At 40.7% G+C, this 22,539-nt stretch overlaps 1 protein-coding gene across 1 annotated transcript in view; it reads left to right on the top strand.

Moving 5' to 3' along the window:
- Positions 1–13,599: 13,599 nt before the first annotated feature.
- Positions 13,600–22,539, top strand: part of LOC126412653 (epoxide hydrolase 4-like) — a 108,947-nt gene continuing 100,007 nt past the window's right edge. Inside the window, exon 1 of the mRNA XM_050082352.1 lies at positions 13,600–13,829. Within this exon, the coding sequence (XP_049938309.1) occupies positions 13,641–13,829 (189 nt within the window). The 5' untranslated portion in view covers positions 13,600–13,640. The remainder of the gene's footprint in view (positions 13,830–22,539) is intronic.

Raw genomic sequence — 22,539 nt, 5'->3', positions numbered from 1 at the left:
CCTGCGTCCTCATGTGTTACATCGCACAAGACAGTATCTTGGTGCCATTTTCCAAAAGGACGGTGCTTGTAAGATGGGCATGTCATTTTGGTTTTTGTAAGTTGTCGTCATCCACGTCAGAGAGAATATAAGTTATGTTAGTGTTAAGCAATCTTTAGTCTTGTTGTGCCACGGCCTTTGCCCCTGCATAGTCGGATACATTCTTAGTTGAAATGTGGTAGGTGATCGACGTATTCAGCAGCGCTGTGTTGACTTGTGATTGTATCTGTTAGTTGACGAAAGATTTGTTGTACAGGACAGCACGGATGAATATGATGTATGTATATATTGAGAAACGAAAAGAATATAAATATTGAGTAATGGTATTTTTTTAAGAGAAGAAGTTTGGGGTAAGACTGTATCACTGCACAGCTAGTTTGTCGTAATGATTATTGTCAGCTAATTAACTTGCTCAGAGCTGAGAAAAAGACCACCCTACTTCTGAGTCATGCATTAACATATCAACTGACTCAGTTGTTTGGTTTTCATAGAAATTCTCTGTTAACCTTGTAGCCTTTATAAATCATTGTTCATTTTGTTAAGCATTGTATGGTTCAGACCAACGTTATGTGTGAAGAGTTTTACTCTGTCTTTTTTAATACAAGCGTCATTTTAGAATCGTTGTCTGGGAATATCATTTCATAGGAATAGTTACACTCCACATCCCACAGTCTAAAGAAGATACATCATTACACACAAGCAGGTCAGAATTCCTTGATTACGCATTACCACATTGCATCATGTGGTATGCAACAGTTTGAAAACTGTTTGGAAATTTTATTTAAAAGATAGAAAGCTAGCTTAGCCGCTACCTGCTTGCTGTCTGCTGTTGTGCTTTCGAGAAATCTGCAACAATGTTGTCAAGAAGCGAGAGAAGTGAAAATTTTGATCATGGTCAAATTATTGTTTTACTTCAGTTGAGCATTTAATATAATGATAATGAAGTCCCATACTCCGAGGAGGGTAGGGGACGATGCAGGGCCGCGCGGGATTTGCCGTGCGGTCTAGGGCGCTGCACTCATGGACTGTGCGGCTGGTCCCAGCGGAGGTTCCAGTCCTTCCTCGGGCGTGTGTGTGTGTGTGTGTGTGTGTGTGTGTTTGTCCTTAGGATAATTTAGGTTAAGTAGTGTGTAAGCTTAGGGACTGATGACCTTAGCAGTTAAGTCCCATAAGATTTCACACACATTTGAACATTTTTATTTGGACGATGCAGGAGACCCACACCGCTGTACTAGGCAAGGTCCTAGTGAAGGTGGTTTGCCATTGCCTACCTCCGACCGTAATGGGGATGAATGATGATGATGATGACGACAAAACAACACCCAGTCATCTCGAGGCAGAAAAAGATCGCTGACCCCGCCGGGAATCGAACCCGGTACGGCACGCGCGGCAAGCGAGAATGGTATCGCAATACCACGAGTTACGGACAGGTTATATAAAAACAAGACGTATTCAGAGCTGTTACAGTTCAATAAAGATTAGGTTCTGTTTAGGCAAAGATTAGCTGTGAGTACCGGGCGTGAGTCGTGCTGCGGTGGCTCAGATGGTAGAGCACTTGCCCGCGAAAGGCAAAGGTCCCGAGTTCGAGTCTCGGTCGGGCACACAGTTTTAATCTGCCAGGAAGTTTCATATCAGCGCACACTCCGCTGCAGAGTGGAAATCTCATTCTGGAAACATCCCCCAGGCTGTGGCTAAGCCATGTCTCCGCTATATCCTTTCTTTCAGGAGTGCTAGTTCTGCAAGGTTCGCAGGACAGCTTCTGTAAAGTTTGAAAGGTAGGAGACGAGATACTGGCAGAAGTAAAGCTGTGAGTACCGGGCGTGAGTCGTGCTGCGGTAGCTCAGTTGGTAGAGCACTTGCCCGCGAAAGGCAAAGGTCCCGAGTTCGAGTCTCGGTCGGGCACACAGTTTTAATCTGCCAGGAAGTTTCATATCAGCGCACACTCCGCTGCAGAGTGAAAATCTCATTCTGGATTAGCATACGAGTTTGTGGGCCACAGCGGCCGGCTGCTGAATAATAGTTTGTGGGTACACAGTTTTGGTATACGTAAAATTTTATAGACTGGGAGGTAAATTTGCCGTAACTTTGATACAGAAACACATAGCGAGAAACTTACATGCTCATTCACAAATGGCACATGTCTCCTTCAGCTGTCTGCGCTGTTGCGGTATTTCCGTAAGAGTGTGGTTGCCTTCTACGCAGGTGACACCGCCATCTTTAGCGCAAGATTGGAAATCCACAAACATTAACTCACAACTTCAGACAGCACTCAGAACTGGTTCAAATGGCTCTGAGCACTATGGGACTTAACTGCTACGGTCATCAGTCCCCTAGAACTTAGAACTACTTAAACCTAACTAACCTAAGGACAGCACACAACACCCAGCCATCACGAGGCAGAGAAAATCCCTGACCCCGCCGGGAATCGAACCCGGGAACCCGGGCGTGGGAAGCGAGAACGCTACCGCACGACCACGAGATGCGGGCCACTCAGAACTGTCGTGCCTTGGTTGGAGAAATAGCGTGCCAAGGTAAGCATCGACAAGTGCGTGGCAGTTCTGTTTATAGATTGTCCGGAACAGCTGCACAAACATCAACATTGCAGACAAACTGCACTACATGCCCGCCGAATGCATTTCCGTATGCATAACAGGCAAAGCACACTAATTAGGAGGGTGTCGAGGTCCGTGGACGTGACACTTAGTAGATTATTTTTGAAAGATTTCTCGATCCCTTCAGCTGCCATTCTCTTCACTTCATGTACGATAGTACAATTTCGGCCTTAGGTCATTTTCAAGTGTCTTATGGATGATTTTTAGTAGTAAATTATTTCATGTACGTCGTTGCTCCTATGACACCATGTTATGCTCATAAAATAAATGAACATGAAGTAAATGTCACTGATCGGACTACTGAAAAAAATCTGAAATTATTTTAAGTGGCCTGTATTCGGCGTCAAAAAATTGTTTCAATGTGATCCAGAGATTAAGAGTTCTCCAAACTGCGGGATTTAACGACAGCCATCTTGTTTTTGAGTGAGATAGAAGAGTCTGACGTCAACGTAAAAGCAGAGCTCTCTCAGCTTCTCTGTCCTTACCGTGTATATTGAAAAATAATTAAATATTTTCATGACGATTATTACAATTTCGACAGTTAAGACTCCAGCAGCACTTGATATAGTAAGAATATGGGCAGGGCATCCAATTCCTTCTACATTTTATCCTAGTTCTTCTTTAATTTGGTGACACACATTCCACTGGCCGCGTTGATGAAGTCCTCCGCAATTTGGTATTGGTGCTGTCTCCACAAAAAGCGATTAATTAATCAAATGGAATTTGCTGTTGTCTTAAAGTGTCTAGACAAAACTTTGCAATTGTCTCCGATGTTTCGTTATTCAGCGATGCGGGCTTTAACAGCTTCTGTTGGATTCCCTCAGTTTCTGTAAAGTATTGAACAACTAAAGGAGACATTTTTTCAGCTTTGTGGTTCGATGCGTCAGTACGTATGCCGTAAAATGAAACTTCTTGCAATTGTTTGATGCATTAGCACACGGAGTGTGATGCGAGAACATTTTTAACAATAGCTATAGCTTTGGTCCTGGCGGTAGACCTGCGGCGACTTTGGAATCAGAATACATGGCGGCATTAAGTTTTACAGTACAGGATCTAGGGGGAGGGGGGGGGGGGAAGAAGGGGGACAAATCGGGGCAGCTGCCCCGGGCGGCAATTTCAGGGGCCGTCAAATTCGTATTTCGAGACGCAGACTAGTAAAAACAGTCCACTCACCCACATTCAGCTCCCTAAAAAATTACCACCTTCAGCATGGTCCACGCCCTCTAAACTATATCAACGAAAACTGTATAGCTGGCTGGTTGAACATCCATTTTATAATGTAACAGAATTTTTTGATGAAAAAAATGTGAACATATCTTAAAATTAAAAATATATCGCTAAATTTTTGTAGTTGTGTAGGTAATTCAGTATAAATGGTCGAAATTGTGTATATAATTAAGTATAAATATCTGTGATTGAGAATGTAATAAAGTATGCGAAACATATCTTAAAACTTAGAGTGTACAGTTATCGTATGTAATTATGTATAGAACTAAACATATCAGTATTATGTATAAGACATAAAGCCTATTCCGTTATGTTAATGGTCCACGGTGAATAAAGATGAATAAAAATGAATATTGTTGAAGAAAAAACCTTGTTTCACAAATGTCCTAGCATCCACCACACGTCTATCTATCGATTATTCATATGATTTTTGAACCCATCCCTGTTGGTTTTTGAACATTGTTGAACACTTTCTAAGTTGATTTCTAAACGAATCATAAGTTGATTTTTGAGTGTATGCGTCATTTGCGTGATGTTTCTGCCAGGGGAATCCCCTTCACATATAGCAATAAAAAAACTTTCTCGCAGACAAAAGAAGACGGGATTATACGAGCTGAGGCGAATAAACGCGAACTGGTGAACGCCAATCGCTGTTTGTTTATGTGGTTGATTGGGTGTGCGAATGATCAGCGTTGTAATAACTATTAGCGAAATCCATAGATTCTGACTACCAGAAAGGAAATACATGGCTAACAGGAATGACAGGTAAGAAAGATTACTTATTATCTTCTCTGTGTATCAAAGAATACGAAATTTTGACAGAAAATTTTTGGCAGATCGACACACTACTAAAGACCAGTTACACAGTCCCCCCCGGTTAGCAGCCACTTAAGTTCAATTCTCGGAATAGCGCGGAAGACGCGTTTAGGAAGACGTAATAACGCCTACCCGGAGAATAAATGCTGGATAACTAAACCGGTGGTTCTGGCAGGTTTGGTGAAATTAGTCGAAGAATATGTTTTGACAATGGCAGAAATAGTTACAGAATTAGTGATGACAAGATTGTTAGAGCGAAGAAGGAGAAGGAACGGGGTATCACGCAAATTATATGGAAGAATATGAAGATTCCAAATTTATATAAAAATTTCGTTCTACTACTTTTCGATCTCGTACTTGAGAAACTGGAGTGTATGTATGAAATGTGAAACTATTTCATTACATTTTCGTTTTATCTAACAGACATTGACAAAACACACGTAATCAAATTGCGCACTATTCGAATTGACAGATTTTTTAGTATTAGACAACGACATTTTGATTTTTCATGCAGCAAAACGCTTGACGAAGTTTGAGGAGGTAATATGTTCTTTCTCACATAGGAAAGCACGCCGTGTATAGATGTAGCAAGATTAGAGAGGAAAAAAATTTTGGGACCTAAGGATTGAAGAAAGGTGTACTGTCTTGCTTGTCTTTACTGGTTCTATGTTTCCTATATTTAATTTTATGTCACACAATAGAGAAAGTTATTAGCTAATAGGCAACAAAGAGTGTAAATTTTCTGAAGAGGTCTTATTCTCCTGGTTACAAACAATCGGACCCAGTATTAATCGTGAGCTTTCTAAAGGGGAGGGGGGTAGGATGTCATACCGGCCGACGGGGAGCAGGAGAGGCACCACAGAACATTTTAATTTTCACTGTCCTGAATATATATTTGATGGTTTCCATTACAAAATATATGCTTTTGAATTCGACAGTGCGAAATACAGTGACGTGCGATAGAAAAATGATGTGTGAAAACCAAATAATATGTCTTACACTTCCTCTTCAGAAAGACGAGCGCTACAAAGTGAACATATTTTTGAAAAATCGATTTTTTAAAAATTTTTTACTCTTATCTCAAACGTTCGAGGAGGGGAGGGAAGGGACAGGAAATATCGTAGATCCGGGGTATTGTATTGTATTGTATTACATGTTAATCAGGGGCCTAGAAACGATGGAGAGGGGCCGTCCCCGCCGCAGCCGCAGTGGTCCACAACCCCACGACGACTACCGGAGTCCACTTCACCCCTCCGCGCCCCACACCGAACCCAGGATTATTGTGCGCTTCGGCACCCGGTAAAGCCCCCCAGGGAACGCCTCACACCACACGAGTGTAACCCCTATGTTTGCATGGTAGCGTAATGATGGTGTACGCGTACGTGGAGAACTTGTTTGCGCAGCAATCGCCGACATAGTGTAGCTGAGACGGAATACGGGGAACCAGCCCGCATTCGCCGTGGCAGATGGAAAACCGCCTAAAAACCATCCACAGACTGGCCGGCTCACCGGACCTTGACACAAGTCCGCCGGGCGGATTCGTGCCGGGGACCAGGCGCTCCTTCCCGCCCGGAAAGCTGTGCGTTACACCGCACGGCTAACCGGGCGGGCAAAGATCTGGGGTACAGATAAGAGAACTGAAGTACTGATGATGCTTGATGACTTTACAAGCCGTTGTTAGTTTACAGCAGCAATGAGCAATTCTTCCTGGGTATCTTCTTTAATGATGGCTGTAGAAATAGACTTTCAATCTGTCTGTATGATTCTTCGTAGACTTGTAATGCATCGCATCTGCCTTACCTCCGTGAGTTATTGAGATGAAACAACTACAAATCTCACACAACACTTCCTGATACGTACGTTTTTTCTTGACAAACGATCACTCTTTTATGTAATCATCCGAAAAGTAACTTTTGCTCTTTCCATCATTGGGCATTATCGTAAGCTATAATTAGATAAGTCTATTAGAAGGTAAGCAGTCGATAGTAACACTTCAGTCAGTGAAGTAAATGTTACTATACACTTCACGCCCTATACGCCCACATTAAGCATTTCAAACATTACTAACTTGCATCCGTTGTTCGTATTACGTTTAGAAAGAGTCTTCTTATCAGATCGCTATTCAAATGGGAACTGCCCAATTCTTCCAAGTGGCGCTGCTTAAATAGTTCCAGCTCCGTTCTACTGGAGAAGTCTTGGTATTTTCTCAAATTATGGCGGAAAATCTACAAGGTACTTGCTAGGTCAATAAGTCCGTTCATGCAACGCCATCTGTCAGACGATCTTGTCAATGTAAACTTGCTGACATCAAGAATATAATCCTGAACGATAATGCCAAGCTTTATTATGAGTATAGCTTTGGCATCATCAAATCTATTAGCATTGTTCTTACGGACTGTTTCCATTTTAGCGGTGTTGGTACGATGTCGCAGCAATCGGTCGCTCGTCTCGACCCCACCAAACATAAGCGATTTGTCAAGCAATTTCAACTTGTGTTACGAATGCCACTGTGTCGAGAAGTTCTGCAATGGAAAATGAACTACTGTGTGTAGCGGCAGTGGCAATTGATCGGCGCGCGGTGTGGCCGCGCGGTTTAAGGCGCCATGTCACGGATTGCGCGGCCGCTCCCGCCGGAGGTTCGAGTCTTCCCTCGGGCATGGATGTGTATATTGTTCTTCGCATAAATTAGTTTAGGTTAGTTTAAGTAGTATGTAAGTCTAGGGACCGATGACCTCAGCAGTTTGGTCCCTTAGGAATTCACACACATTTGAATAGATGCAAAAAGTAAATTTAAAAAAAAAAAAAACGGGGTTCCCAGTTTATTGAACTTGTTTTGAAACTCTTTTCCTTGAACACTGTAGAGTACTTCACAGATCATATTACTTTTTCACTGACGCTGAGTGCGTTGCGTACGTCTTTCCAGTGTTACAATACAATTCGTTTTTCGGTTTTTAGTCCTGAATTCCTCTTATAGTCTAACTGCAGTTTGTTTTGCAGTCACTATGTGTATTTAGAAATGTTGTCAATAACAGCATATGACTACTGTAACTCTTGCTATAAATTGTATAAGGGAGGAGTTAAATTATCGAAAATGGCAGGGGACATGGTTATAGTTGTGTAATACACTTATCCTAAACATTTAAATTAAGATGTCCACTCCATATTACGGTACTTGATTCTGTTTAGAAGCTAAAAACTTCAAAGATGCGTGTAATTGTCTCATAAATAACACAGTCCTCAGATGGAGCCTAGTGTACCGTAACTATTACCGTGGACTTCCCATCAGTTCCAGTTCTACAGAAGAGGATTCAAATTTGTAATCGCTGCAAAATGGAGGCTGATTTTGGCCTTACTTCCTAATAAAAGTGTCAGCTCGTGCCTCACCTTCACTTCTCGGTGTTGTTTTTGGTCCCCAATAGCAAATGTTAACGTGAAGCTCTTTCTCATAGTGGTCAAAGCGAAACGAAACAAAACTACACTGCATTTAATAAGCAAACAAATCGCAGGCAGTCAGCCACATTGCCACACATCGCATACAATTCATGAGATTGCCTGGGATTTCCGTGCGATCAGCGAGGGATCGATCGTTGCAATTTGCACGCACATGTATGATCTACAGAGCCATCGCATGCCCTTGCGACGGATCGCTTCGATCCATCGCTCGTGTGTAATGGATTTATAGCTGGTCACAGTGGCATTCAGTAATCTGCGTCAAGAGATATTTGAAACAATACCATACACTTCAACAAGAAACTAGAAAGAGATAGGTTAATTGCGGTACGTCTACAGTGGCGCACCCTTGTGGAGATTATTTGTGCCGTAGTGAGTGTGTCTAACGGTACATTTCGATGTTCAGAGCTTGTTTCGCAGTAACTGCGAGTGGGGAGTGTATAAATCTGGACTTATTTGTGGAGAAATTTTATGTTGTTCCTTTGAGAGCAGATCCCAGTTAACATCTTGAGTCTCCATTTTTCACTGTAGACTGTAGCTTCACAAGTGAGTATATGAAGTAGTTAACCATATTGCTGTACTGTGTAATAAAATGGCTGGTTCACCAAGGACGTTAACGGAACCCGACCGAACGGTAGGCGATGTCATCGACTGTTGGTGGGGTGCTGACACTACAGAACGTCAGTACAACGTCGCTAGCTTACTCCAGTACTGAATAGTGAAAGTGAGATTACGAGATACTATCCGTAATACAAAAAGTCGGAATATAGTATTAGATAAAGATTATTAATGGACAAAGCGGTCTTAATAACGAATGTTTCTGACAAAGTTACACGATAAAAAAATATGTATATAACCACATCAAACAGTATTTAGAGGACTATACATAGAGTCTTATTACCTTAACTATTGTGCTTCTTCCCTTTGAAGTACGAAATAACATAAAAAAAACTACATATTTCTCCTTCAATGGAGTTAACTTTTCTCTGTTAAAAAAGGGTTCTTCTTGAAAACTGTTTCATCAATTTTGTTCTTATTTTGTCAGACATGCCAACTATCTCCGCAGATGACGAAGAGATTGGAGAAATGTATGATGAGATAAAAGAAATTATTCAGATAGTGAAGGGAGACGAAAATTTAATAGTCATCGGGGGATGGAATTAGATAGTAGGAAAAGGAAGAGAAGGAAAAGTTGTAGGTGAATATGGAATTGGGGTAAGGAATAAAAAGGGAAGCCACCTGGTAGAATTTTGCACCAAGCATAACTTGATGGTAGCTAACATTTGATTTAAGAATCATGAAAGAAGGTTGCATACGTGGAAGAGGCCTGGAGACACTTAAGGGTTTCAGATAGATTATACTTATAACGGCAAGATAGAGATTTAGGAACCAGGTTTTAAATTGTAAGACATTTCCAGGGGTAGATGTGGACTCTGACCACAATCTATTGGTTATGAACTGTAGATTAAAACTGAAGAAACTGCGAAATGATGGGAATTTAAGGAGATAGGATGTGGATAAACTGAAAGAAGCAGATTTTGTAGAGTGTTTGAGAGAGAGCATTAGGGAACGACTGACAAGAACGGGTGAAAGAAATACAGTAGAAGAAGAATGGATAGCTTTGAGGGATGAAATAGTAAAGGCAGCAGAGGACCAAGTAGGTAAAAAGACGAGGGCTAGTAGAAATCCTTGGGTAACAGAAGAGATATTGAACTTAACTGATGAAAGGAGAAAATATAAAAATGCAATAAATGGCCTACCAAAAATCGAGAGCAAAAGCGTATGTCATCACATTCATTGACTTTCAAAAGGCGTACGACTCCATAGACAGGGAATCTCTAATCTCCATATTAAAAGAATTGAACCTAGACAATAAAACTACAAACCTAATTAGAGAAACCATCACCAACACATACTCCAAAATTAAATTTATGGGAGAACTCTCAGACCTATTTGAGATAAAAACTGGAGTACGACAAGGTGATGGACTCTCTCCATTGTTATTTAACTGTGCCCTAGAAAAAATAGTAAGAGAATGGAACAAGAAAATCAATAGTGGAATCCGACTAGGAACAAAAAACAAAGGCATCAAGGTTAATTGCCTAGCATTTGCAGATGATATGGCCCTACTAGCTGAAACATGGGAAGAAGCCAAAGAACAGATCCTCGAATTACAGAAACAAGCAGAGAAAATAGGCCTTAAAATTTCTTTTGAAAAAACCAAAATAATCACAAATATAAAAAAGCTAATGAAATATCTTAAAGTAAGAGACCAAAAGATCGAAATTGTTAAAGAATTCAAATATCTTGGTGAATGGATTAGCTGGAACGCCCTTGAGAAAAAAGCAATAGAATTAAGAAGAAACAAAGTTGAACTAGCCTTTCAGCTTACTAAAAATACTTATAATAAAAAGTCCCTCTCATGGAATTCAAAAATAAAACATTACAACACTGTCATTAAACCAGAAGCACTATATGCAGCTGAGACATTATCTATCACTAACCATGGCCCAATTGAAAGGCTAGAGATCAAAGAAAGAAAAATATTGAGAAAAATTTTAGGCCCCAAATTTCATAACGACAAACTAATTCATACCAAAAATGAAACACTCTACAAAACCACAGAAAAACTTTCGGATACAACGAGGAAAAGAAGAATTGAGTTTTATGGGCACATTCTCAGAATGAACCCAAATAGACTTACAAAAAGAATGTTTGACTACTTCAGGAATAAAAAATCCAAACCAAATTGGTTTATCCAAACAGAGAAAGACTTAAGAGAACTACACATCACAGAAAAAATGCTCACAGACAGGGCCGCAAAAATGATAAGCAAAGACAGAAAAGAGGGATTCCAGCTCCAAAATAGAAAGAAAAGAACGATTGTCATCTCTGATGAGGAAAGAAAAGCAAGATCAGAAAGAATGAAGCAGTACTGGGCGAAAAGAAAGGCACAGAACACACAGAAGTGATTGATTCAACGTACCCCAAAGTTGGGTGAAACGAAGAAGAAGAAGAAGAAGTAGGCAAAAAGGAATACAAACGTCTCAAAAATGAGATCAACAGGAAGCGCAAAATGGCTAAGCAAGGATGGCTAGAGGATAAATGTAAGGATGTAGAGGCATGTATCACTAGGGATAAGATAGATACTGCCTATAGGGAAATTAAGAGAACTTTGTAGAAAAGAGAACCACTTGTATGAATATCAAGAGCTCAGATGAAAAACCAGTTCTAAGTAAAGAAGGGAAAGCATAAAGTTGGAAATTCTTTCAAATTCTAAAGGTGGCAGGGGTAAAATACAAAGAGCAAAAGGCTATTTACAATTTGTACAGAAACCAGATGGCAGTTATAAAAAGTCGAGGGGCATGAGAGGGAAGCAGTGGTTGAGAAGGGAGTGAGACATGGTTGTAGCCTATCCCCAATGTTATTCAATGTTTATATTGAGGAAGCAATAAAGAAAACAAAAGAAAAATTTGGAGTAGATATTAAAATCCATGGAGAAGAAATAAAAACTTTGCTGTTTGCCGATGACACTGTAATTCTGGCAGAGACAGCAAAGGACCTGGAAGAGCTGTTTAACGGAATGGACAATGTCTTGAAAGGAGGATATAAGATGAACATCAACAAAAGCAAAACGAGGATATGGAATGTAATCAAATAAAATCAGGTGATACTGAGGGAATTAGATTAGGAAATGAGACACTTAACATAGTAGATGGGTTTTGCTATTTGGGGAGCAAAATAACGGATGATGGTCGAAGCAGTCAGGATATAAAACGTAGACTGGCAATGGCAGGGTAAGCGTTTCTGAAGAAGAGAAATTTGTTAACATTGAGTATAGATTTAAGTGTCAGGAGGTCTTTTCTGAGACTATTTGTATGGAGTGTAGCCATGTATACAAGTGAAACATGGACGATAACTAGTTTGGACGAGAACAGAGTAGAAGCTTTCGAAATGTGGTGTTACAGAAGAATGCTGAAGATTAGATGGGTAGATCACGTAACTGATGAGGAGGTATTGAATAGAATTGGGGAGAAGAGGAATTTGTGACACAACTTGACTAGGAGAAGGGATCGGTTGGTAGGACATGTTCTGAGGCATCAAGGGATCACCAATTTAGTACTGCCAGGCCGCGTGGAGGGTAAAAATCGTAGAGGAAGACCAAGAGATGAATACACTAAGCAGATTCAGAAGGATGTAGGTTGCAGTAGGTACTGGGAGATGAAGAAGCTTGCACAGGATAGAGTAGCATGGAGGGCTGCATCTAACCAGTTTCTGTGCTGAAGACCACACGCCGGCCGGTGTCCGAGCGGTTCTGGGCGCTTCAGTCTGGAACCGCGCGACCGCTACGGTCGCAGGTTCGAATCCTGCCTCGGGCATGGATGTGTGTGATGTTCTTAGGTTTAAGTAGTTCTAAGTTCTAGGGGACTGATGACCTCAGATGTTAAGTCCCATAGTGCTCAGAGCCATTTGAACCATTTTTTGAAGACTACAACAAAAACATTTTTATTTGCCTAGGTACTGTAAAGCTTAGATGGTTTTTGGCTTTCAGCTCTCTGGTCTCCTTTGTGGAAGAATACTCGTAGAAAAAATATCCAAGTCGCCATGGGATATTTCCAGTGTGTCAAAAAACACACAATAAAATAAAAACCAAGAAGACAAAGCGCTAAATCTGTACTATAAGTGTGAGTCCGGTGAGAATAGGTTAACTTCGGATTTTAGCGGTGAGAATAGGTTAACTTCGGATTTTAGCAGGCGACATTAACGTTTCCCTGTCCACGTCGAGGTCAAAACCTTCTTCCGGAGAAACGTTGTAGGTGTCCACCGTCCCATCCTGTTACGTTGCGCTGACGGTCTGTGTGAATGCCGCATTTGTAACGCATTGTTGAATGTTCTGACGATCCTTCCAGTTCAATTCCCTCACGTGTAATCGACAGTAAACCTTCTGATAGCATCTACCATAATTAAAATCTGTGGTTGAATGCCGTGGTCGTTGACTCCTTACATGTATCGTTGACTCGTTACATGTTTCATTACGAGCTGTTAGAGTTACTTTAATTGACGATAACGTTTTATTGAAGTAGCTCTGCGGGCTGTCTAACAAGACCGCTGCACGTTGGTAAAGATTCGTTTTTTCGTTGTTGCTGCCATTGTGACTTATTTATCAACTACTGAAGCCTCTGACTGTTGTATTAAAATTTTTTGCATGACCGTGCTGCGTAGGGATAGCAATGAGCGTGCGTCGTAAATTCATCCTAAATATATGTCTCTCTTTCTCTCACACACACAGAGACAATGTTTCTCCCGAACCGGTGCGTCCCGTGCACATACAGTACCTCCTAACCTTGTTTTTCGACCTTTGTACACGCTACCTGTGCCCGTTTGGCGAGCGATAATCTCTGCCTGCCGCTAGATGTCAGCACCGTCGCCGCGGATACAACTCCGGCCTCTCGATTATACAGACAGAAGTGAAACAAGCGAAGAGCAAGTAGGAACATGGGGCTATTCTCCGTCCTGGTTATGTACGGGCTCTCCGCCTTCTACAGTTGTCTCGTTTTCACATTTCTCGTCGTGAAGTCGCTGTTCAACCCGAGCAAGCCCTTCTGGTACCGGAAGAAGCGCGACAAAGCTCCGGAATGTTTGCAAGACCCCGCGCTAGGTACTCACCACTACGCCAAGCTCAAGGTTCGTAAAGCTCTTGTTTCACATATCATACAAATTTTTGCCCGCGTACTCTTAGAGAACTGTTCCAAAGTATACAAAACAACTGTTTCCGTAGTAAAAACCATAAACAGCTTTATTAAAGACCTCGCGCTAGGTACTCATCACTACGCCAAGCTTAATATTCATAAACGTTTGTTTCACATATCATATAGAATTTTAACCGCGTACTCTTGGAGAACTGTTCCTCAGTATACAGAAGAACCTCTTTCCTTAGTAAAAAGCATAAACAGCTTTGTTACGTTCGCAAATAATTGCCCGGAACGGACAAGCTAGGTAACAATGATGTTTGTACTACAAACTTTGTAGCAATGCTGGAGATGTCAATGTGGTGATAAAATGAACCTAGAGAAAACTGTCTTCAATAATGGATCATGCATCCTCAATGAGAACCTTGAATCTCTAAGTAATATGAGCAATCTGTACTTAAATTTTATTACAGTTTTGCATAATGCTTCCGATTTTCATAATGTTCGGTTTTAGCTGACAAGAAATGTATGTTTCTCAAGATTCTTTTATCATTTCGTATTTGGTGTTCTTGATTATCGTATCGCTATTTTTAATTAAAATATTTGTGTTTTACGTGCAGCTCACGTTACAAGGGGTAGCACATCACGTCTTTTTTTCCGCTGTATCCATAGTCCAATTTTTGTCGGCATAGAGTGAAATTCTGAACCGTTGAGAAACATTTCGATTGTACACTAATGTATGTCACTAAGTACACTTAATTTTCACAGGAGCTCAAACAAATCTATGGGTTATTCCAAATGCGGCACACTACCTTGAACGATGTTTACTGGCGGCTTGCACTGCAGTCTCGCACTCTTGCCGAAGCCCTCAGCAGTGTTGCCAACTCCCCAAACCGAAATAAGCAAAACGTGTCTACAAAAAAGTCAGAAGAAAGCTGAAATAAAACAAGTTGTATAACTGAGCAGTTTTATTTTTGCGATGATTATACTGTGTAAGGTATTTAAGAGGGGAAGGGGTGCACACGAAAATGCAGTAGGTAGATATTTTTAGTTAAGTCCAACTTTATGAAGAACAATTGGATCAATGCTGATATTATTTCGATGAATTTTTTTTCTTTAGACTCAAGTTCTTAAAATATAATTTTCTCATTTTTACTCGTATCAGATATGTAATTCAGTTTTAAACAACTTCAAGAAATAACTGTTCCACAGGATTTTGCATCGTGTGCGACGATTCATTTTTATGTCTTGAACAGCTAAAGAGAAAATGTATAGATATTCATAAAGTGCAAAAGAATACAAATTTAGAGGTGCGCCCTCCGCATCTCGTTAGAGAAATGATTTCTGGACGCACTTGTACTTCGAACGCAGATATAATAATCTGAGATTTCATTTCTATGACATGTATATAAAATATTAGCCTATCTTTAAAACCTTGATATTTTGAGGCAAAAATGTGTTGAAATAAAGACCTTCATGTCAATTTCTTTGACACAGTTTTCATTTTCTCACAGTAAATATAGAAATAATGTTTCTGCTGTGTACTTATAGGACGAACTTCACAATATACGCACTCTAATTTCACATTATTTCTTATTATACTACTACACTGAGTAGAAGTTCGCCGTTCCTCTCCTCAGTTCAGTCGTTGGCACGCTGTTTATTATTGCAACTGTGAAACGTGTGATTTTTTTAGTCATGTTTTGCTTAGAATAGCTTCCTTCATTACTTTGAAGCTTTGATACTTTTCTGCTGTAAGCTATACTGCAACAGCGTTCCAGCAACGCTTTCAACCTTGTATGTGTATGTTGCGGGTTAACCCTGGGTTCGGTGTGGGGCGGCGGGGTGAGTAGACCGCTGTAGCCTGTTGTGGGGTTGTGTACCACTGTGGGCTACGGCGGGGACGAAGCCTCTCCGTCGTTTCTAGGTCTCCAGTTCAATGTAATACAATACAGTGCTGACGGGACTGGAAGACACACCAACACAGCTTTTGTTTGCTTTGTCATGCTTTTTAATTGAGTCCAGTAATACAGTTTCATGGAATGTTTAAGCGTGTCTTAACGTCTTAGTTCAATGGAAATAATTTTTCTATAATAAACATAGATTTAATGCTTTCCTATAGTCTAGAAAGAAATCTAGGAAAGAAACCAAATGATCGTGGGAAAAGCCATACTTCGGAACGCCAGCTAAATCACGGATTTGCCCAGTAAATGGCATTAAAAAGAAGCCAGAGTTAGCTCTAAAAAGAGCTGATTTGGCAACACTGACCTTCAGTGAGAGTTTTTGCCATCGCCTGTCTTTTGTTTGTGACTTCCTTCGTATCTCGTATCATTTAGCGCTGAACATAGCCGATGGCCTTCACCTCGGAAGCTCATTGTCGTCGGAGATGAGACTGGTAAATAGGGAGAATGTAAACCTCGGTTCATATGAAGGCGATAGTCTTTTGGGAGGTATACGACTACAAATTTACATTGCATGCAGTTCCTTTCGCAGTGTTTGCTCGGAAACTGACAGACACGGACCTATATTCACTGACAGCAGCGATTCCTCACAGGTTTGAAATCGATTGCCATTAACAATGCGTGGCATTCGTCTCCGTTACCAGCTGGTTAGGATCTCTGTATGTCCTCACTTCTTACGGCATATCACATGGCTGCGAGCCATACATTATTCTTTGTAGACACATTGAACAGACTGCGTTGGTATATTGACAATTTGAGCAACTTCATTTCATGTGTAAACAGGTCACGTCTAAGCACGATAGCTACTTTCTGCCGTTCCGTCACGTCTCGTCTTCGACCTGTCTTACTGCTCTGTTTCTATACAACTATGTCCTTGCCGTGACATGTCAGTGGTAAAGGCTCACATGACTGCCTGTTACCGGTTCTAAGTCATCAACATCGCTCCAAACCACCTTAAAGGCGTGCAGCCACTAGCAAGTAACAGGCAAGAGCTCGCTGAAGTGTTTGCGTTAGAACAAAGATTTGCGCAAGTTTACTTCTGCAATTCGCTTGGGCAGGTTAATTTCAGAAACTGGATGCAAGTACATGCAGAACTGTTTCCGCTAAAGTCGCATCATGAGAAGTTTACAGTGCCAGAGCAACCGCCACTGTTATTTTACTATTATTATTGGAGAAATATCGAAACAAAAAGCAAAAGCTAAAAAAAAAGAAATGTTAGACTGAAAAAAAAATCGAAACAGAGGTGCACATACTTATCAAGAGATACTATTCAATTAATTAAAATCAGAGGACATTACTCAGCTTAAAAACTTTCTGATAATGTCGTATACAAGTTTCGAGCATCTTTTGTCTGTTATACAATCAACTATGCCAAAACAGTATACAAATATATGGCACGCTATATAATCAAGAGATCACCATTTGATTATACTTCGACATTTGCAAATAATATTTATTTTATTACAGATATAATATTTTTAGACTAACATTGAAAAATCAACAGAAATTTAACGAAGTGTACTTTCCGTTCTAGTGAAACAAAGTAATTGGTAAATTCATTTCGCGCTTTCTTGGTTGACAATATCCAGTTACATTATTTGGGGTTCCAAACTTCCAATGGTTATTTCGACCTATCCGTCTTTGCGCCATTCTTCTTTTCGACACTAACATTTTCGTACCGGTACTGACGACGCAATACTTCTGCATGGGTTCAGATTTTTGTGTTACGATGACTAGTTCATAATTAAACAGTTGTAGGTTATACATAAGTACTGGGGAACAAACTGTACATCAGTATTATAAAAAATAACAGCACATTATTTACAGTTTACAAGATTCCATTTTACAGTGTTAAGATTTACAATATTACGAAACATTATTTACAGTGATGGTTCAAATGGCTCTGAGCACTATGGGACTTGACTTCTGAGGTCATAAGTCCCCTAGAACTTAGAACTACTTAAACCTAACTAACCTAAGGACATCACACACATCCATGCCCGAGGCAGGATTCGAACCTGCGACTGTAGCGGTCACGCGGTTGTAGACTGTAGCGCCTAGCACCGCTCGGCCAAACTCGGCCGGCTTTTACAGTAATGTTTTACCTGCAGCGTACATGAATATATATTGCAATGTTTATGGTATTGTACTTTTTATGTCAGCCTCTGTTTGTATTATTGACAAGGTAGCAGTACCAACTTTGGACGTCTATTTTTATGCTTGTCATGGATATTATACGTGGATAATTGACAAATTATTGTTGGTTACGTAAGGAAGTTTGGTGTAAAATATTACAGATATGGAGCGGATCGCTTCTGAAACAGTTTTAATGTTTAAGTCATTGTGAATTGTTCAGTTTCTGACGAACCATGGAGCATTTAATGTCATTCGCAATGTCGCATTTTGGATAAACTGAAGTTTGTTGAAATGTGCAGTCGTAGCACGGCCCCAAAAGGAGCAGGCATAACACACTACTGGTTGTATTACCGACTTGTAAAGTAGGAAACTGGTTTTCCTATTTAGAGACGACTTTACTTGTTAAGGGATATTGGGCAGTTAACAGACCATTTGCTTATTCGATACGCCTGTTGTGTTTCTTGAAGTTTTTGTCCAAGTGAACATAGACATTTGACTAAAATTACCGGTGAGGGTAATAAATTCTCTCTTTTTCCGCATAATAGGTAGCTAGACGTTTCCCACGTTTATTTTGACGCGCCATGCTGTAAATCATTTTTTTTTTTTTCAAGCGGTAGTAAAGCCCGTTGGAATTGGTCATGAATGTTCGTTATGTTGTTATCGGTGTAATGTATCGCTGTATCATTAGCGAAGGAAGCTATAATTACTGGTTTAAAGTCTGGTATGTCAGATATGTTTCTTGAACAGAGTAGATCCTAAAAGGGAACTTTGTGATACCTCGACACTTGTGGGGTAGACATAAGAAGTACCAATGATATACTACAAGAACGACCTTTAAGGTACGAACCAGTTAATCAGACTGTATACCGTGGGCATTTTATTTTTATTTTTTGTAGCTTTTACAATAAACTGTACTGTTATACTACTATATACTATACTGTATTGTTATACTACCCTATCAAAGGCTTGAGCAGTGTCCGTCTACCGTAGATTTAACATCAATATAGCCTCCTGTGATTGCAGTTTGAGAAAAACTAACAGCAGCTGACTAGCTCGGCAGGTACTTGCACAAGGAGCAAAACCCTGTTTTCACTAACTTGCGGGAACTACATCAGGAAGTTAACGAAACTTAATGGGCGGGGCGTCTCTACATCAAAGAACTTAAGTAGTAGTTGCGGACGTCTAGTTCACAGTGGATACACGCCTTTACGCTTTGGTGTGACGACTGATAATGGTGGAGGGTTCTCAACAACTAATTTTTGAATACCTTGAGAAATTATTTGTTTGATGGAGATTTGCATACCAAGAGTTCCTCTTTTGGTCTTGCATGAATGGTTCAAAGAATGAAAATCTTCCAGTATTAGTCATTTTGAATTCTTACCATTAGGATTAGTGTTGTACAAAGCACCACTTCGTTCATCTCTGATGATCCATTCATGCGAAACACGAAATATGCAGAAGCATATGTGTAATTGGCTCAAACAGTGACAAGATAACGGTGCCACAAGTCGGTATATCACGTCAAACCAACAACTCCCACAGTGTAATCTTCTGCATCCCAGTTTTTACGAGTCACTATCTAAATTCACGACACTGTAACGCCAAAATGTGGTGGTGAATCACTTTGCATTGTGCTTTCCGCCTTTATCAATCATTTCTCAATTTTTTTTTCGCCAAAATAAGAAAAGAGTGCCAAGAAATCGCGACGTTTCCAAACGCGAACGTATGAAAGGTAGAAATTCCAGAGAGCGCGGACTAACGTCTCGCCTCTAATGACTTCGTCGCCGACGGGAGATTAAACCGTAATCTTAGTAAGAGCAGAGAAATTAAAGTTACTTTCGACGGCACAAGTAGTTTTGCAGTTGATCGGGTGTGTCATGCCATCTTGTGAGAGATAAGATATTTATGTAGCAGCATCATCCACGCTTTCTGAGCAACAGACTAATTGCAAAATAGTAGATGCACGTGTTTTTCTGCCGGTATTGTCTCTTTGGGCGTCACTGACCCCACATGAGCATAACACAGCTGTCTTCTATCATAAGCAGCTATGTATGAATTAGAAAGAACCTCAGGATCAGCTGCTACGTGCTGAAAAAGACAACGTGTAGGTGGCACGGCGAAGCTCTCTCAGCGTGTCGGCTCAATGTAAGCTACATGACACAGCGATACAGTGTTTACTCAGGACAGCGTCACGATCTAGCGGTTTATTGATACGAAGCGTCATATCGAAGCATTTCAGTTTGCGTAGTGTATCACCCCGCCGGAAACTTAACGTTTACATATTGTTGTTGTGCTTTAAGATGCAGTACAGTAGACGTTTGTGGGAGACCTTTTGACCCGAGACAGTGGTTTGTGACTCTGTTATCTTGTTACTATTTGAGACAGTTCCACACACATGTAGTGCGTATTTCGTGTTTCGCATTAATGGTCGATTGGTTGATTGATTTGGGGTTGGGGCCCAAACAGCGATGTCATCGGTCCCATCGGATTAGGGAAGGAAGCCGGCCGTGTCCTTGTAAAGGAACCATTCCGGAATTTGCCTGAAGCAGTTTAGGCAAATCACACGAAACCCAAACCAGGGTGGCCGGACGCGGGTTTGAACAGTCGTCCTCCCGAATGCGCCACCACGCTCGGACCGCATTAATGGATCATCAGAGATGAACGTATGGTGCTTAATACCAACACTAATCCTAATTGCAAGAATTCAAAATAACTAATTCTCGAAGTTATGTCACTCTTTGAACCGTTCATGAAGAACAGAAGAGTAGCTGAGGTATACAAATCTGCATCAAAGAAATAATTTCTCAAGATATTCAAAAACTACTTGTTGAGGACACTCCACCATCGTCATTCGACACGTCAAAGCGTAAAGGCGAGTGTCCACTGTCAACTAGACGTCCGCAACTCGCTTGCAGAAGTTACTTCCTGAACTTCTTTGACATAGAAACGCTCACCCGACAAATCCTTAAGTAGCCTCCGCAAGTTAGTGGAAACAGTTTTTTGTACCTTGCTGCCAGTACATGCCGAGATTGTCAGTTGCCGTTAGTTTTTTTGTTTTTCAAACTGTACAGGTGTCTGTGATGATGTTAAATCTACGGTAGACACATATCTGGACATTGTTCAAGCCTTAGACCGAGTATAACAACATGGTTTATCGCAGAAGTTAAAAAGATGGGCCGTATTTTACGGAAATACTTGGTAGCAATAGCATTGCTGCCTGCATTGGAGAAATGTGGCTACAGTAGACGGCAATTTTTGCGGTGTGGCTGGACAGCGTTGCTAGTGTGTAAGCTGTTGCAGATAGTTGCCCACGTATTGCCGAGGGGTTGCCGGTGTTGCCCATCAAGGGTAGATAATATTTCGTATTGTAGGGCAATATGTATCTCTGTCCTTGATTGAAAATTGTTCACCCTTTCTCTCACCTTTGCTTTCTTCTCACACTAACAGCACTGCAGTCGTATGTTTGAGCGAAAACAATATCGTTTCGCTTTTGTTCCAGAGTTTCGATACGTACGTACCGCCGAATGTTTTGTAGTTGTTTGCTGTCATGAGTTTGTTGTGTACAGCAATGGGGACGTGGACAAACGAAAAAAACCTGCGAATTTTATAAATGCGATGCATCTATGGTCAGAGCTATGGGGCGTCGAAAATTATGTGTATACAAAGATCGCAGTCTGAAAAAAAAGCAGTTGGCAAGCTGTTGCCGATGAGCTCAGGTTCATGCATGACGATGCATTCAAAAAGATATCACTATGACTTATCAGTTTGATAAGTCATAGTTGCAAAATATTCCACAAATTACTTACTAGAGAATATAAAGATTGGTAGAATCCGACCTCGGTGAAGATCAGTATGGGTTCCAGAAAATATAAATGTAAGAAAACGTGAAGTAACACCCTACAATATAGTCTGAAGAAAGGCAACTTACGTGTAGATTCAGAGAAAAGTTGTGGCAATGTCATCTGTAATATACTCTTTCAAATTCTGAAGGTAGCAGAGGTAAAATGCAGATTCCGAAAAGTTGTCCAGAACTTGTCTAGAAATGAGACTGCAGTTACAACAGCCGAAGGTCATGAAAGGGAAGCAGTAGTTTAGAAGGAAGTGAGACAGAGGTTTTACCGTTCCTCAATGTTATTCAGTCTGTGATTGAGCAAAGAAAGGAAAGCAAGGAGAAGTTTCGAAAAGGAATTACGTTCAGGTAGAAGAAATAAAACATTGAGGTTTACCGATGACATTGTAATTCCGTCAGTGATGGCAAATGTTTGGGAGATCAGTTGAACAGAATGGATAGTGTCTGGAAAAGAGGTTTGAGACACTGAGAGGGGTAGAAGAGTTTTACTATTTGGGCAGCAAAATAACTGACGGTGGACAAAATTGAGAAGGTATAAAATGCAGACTGGCAATAGCAAGAAAAGCATTTATGGAAAGGAGATATTCGTTAGGATCGAATGTAAATTTAATTGCCAGGAAGTATTTTCTGTAGGAATTTGACTAGCCGTGTACAGACGTGAAACATGGTCGGCTACCAGTTCAGATAGGGAGAGAATAAAAGTTATTGAAATATGGTGCTGCTGAAGAATACTGAAGTGTAGATGGGTATAGTGGAAA

Source organism: Schistocerca serialis, chromosome 7 (assembly GCF_023864345.2).
Source record: "Schistocerca serialis cubense isolate TAMUIC-IGC-003099 chromosome 7, iqSchSeri2.2, whole genome shotgun sequence".
Lineage (NCBI taxonomy): Eukaryota > Metazoa > Arthropoda > Insecta > Orthoptera > Acrididae > Schistocerca > Schistocerca serialis.
This window is presented reverse-complemented; position numbering and strand designations above follow the sequence as displayed.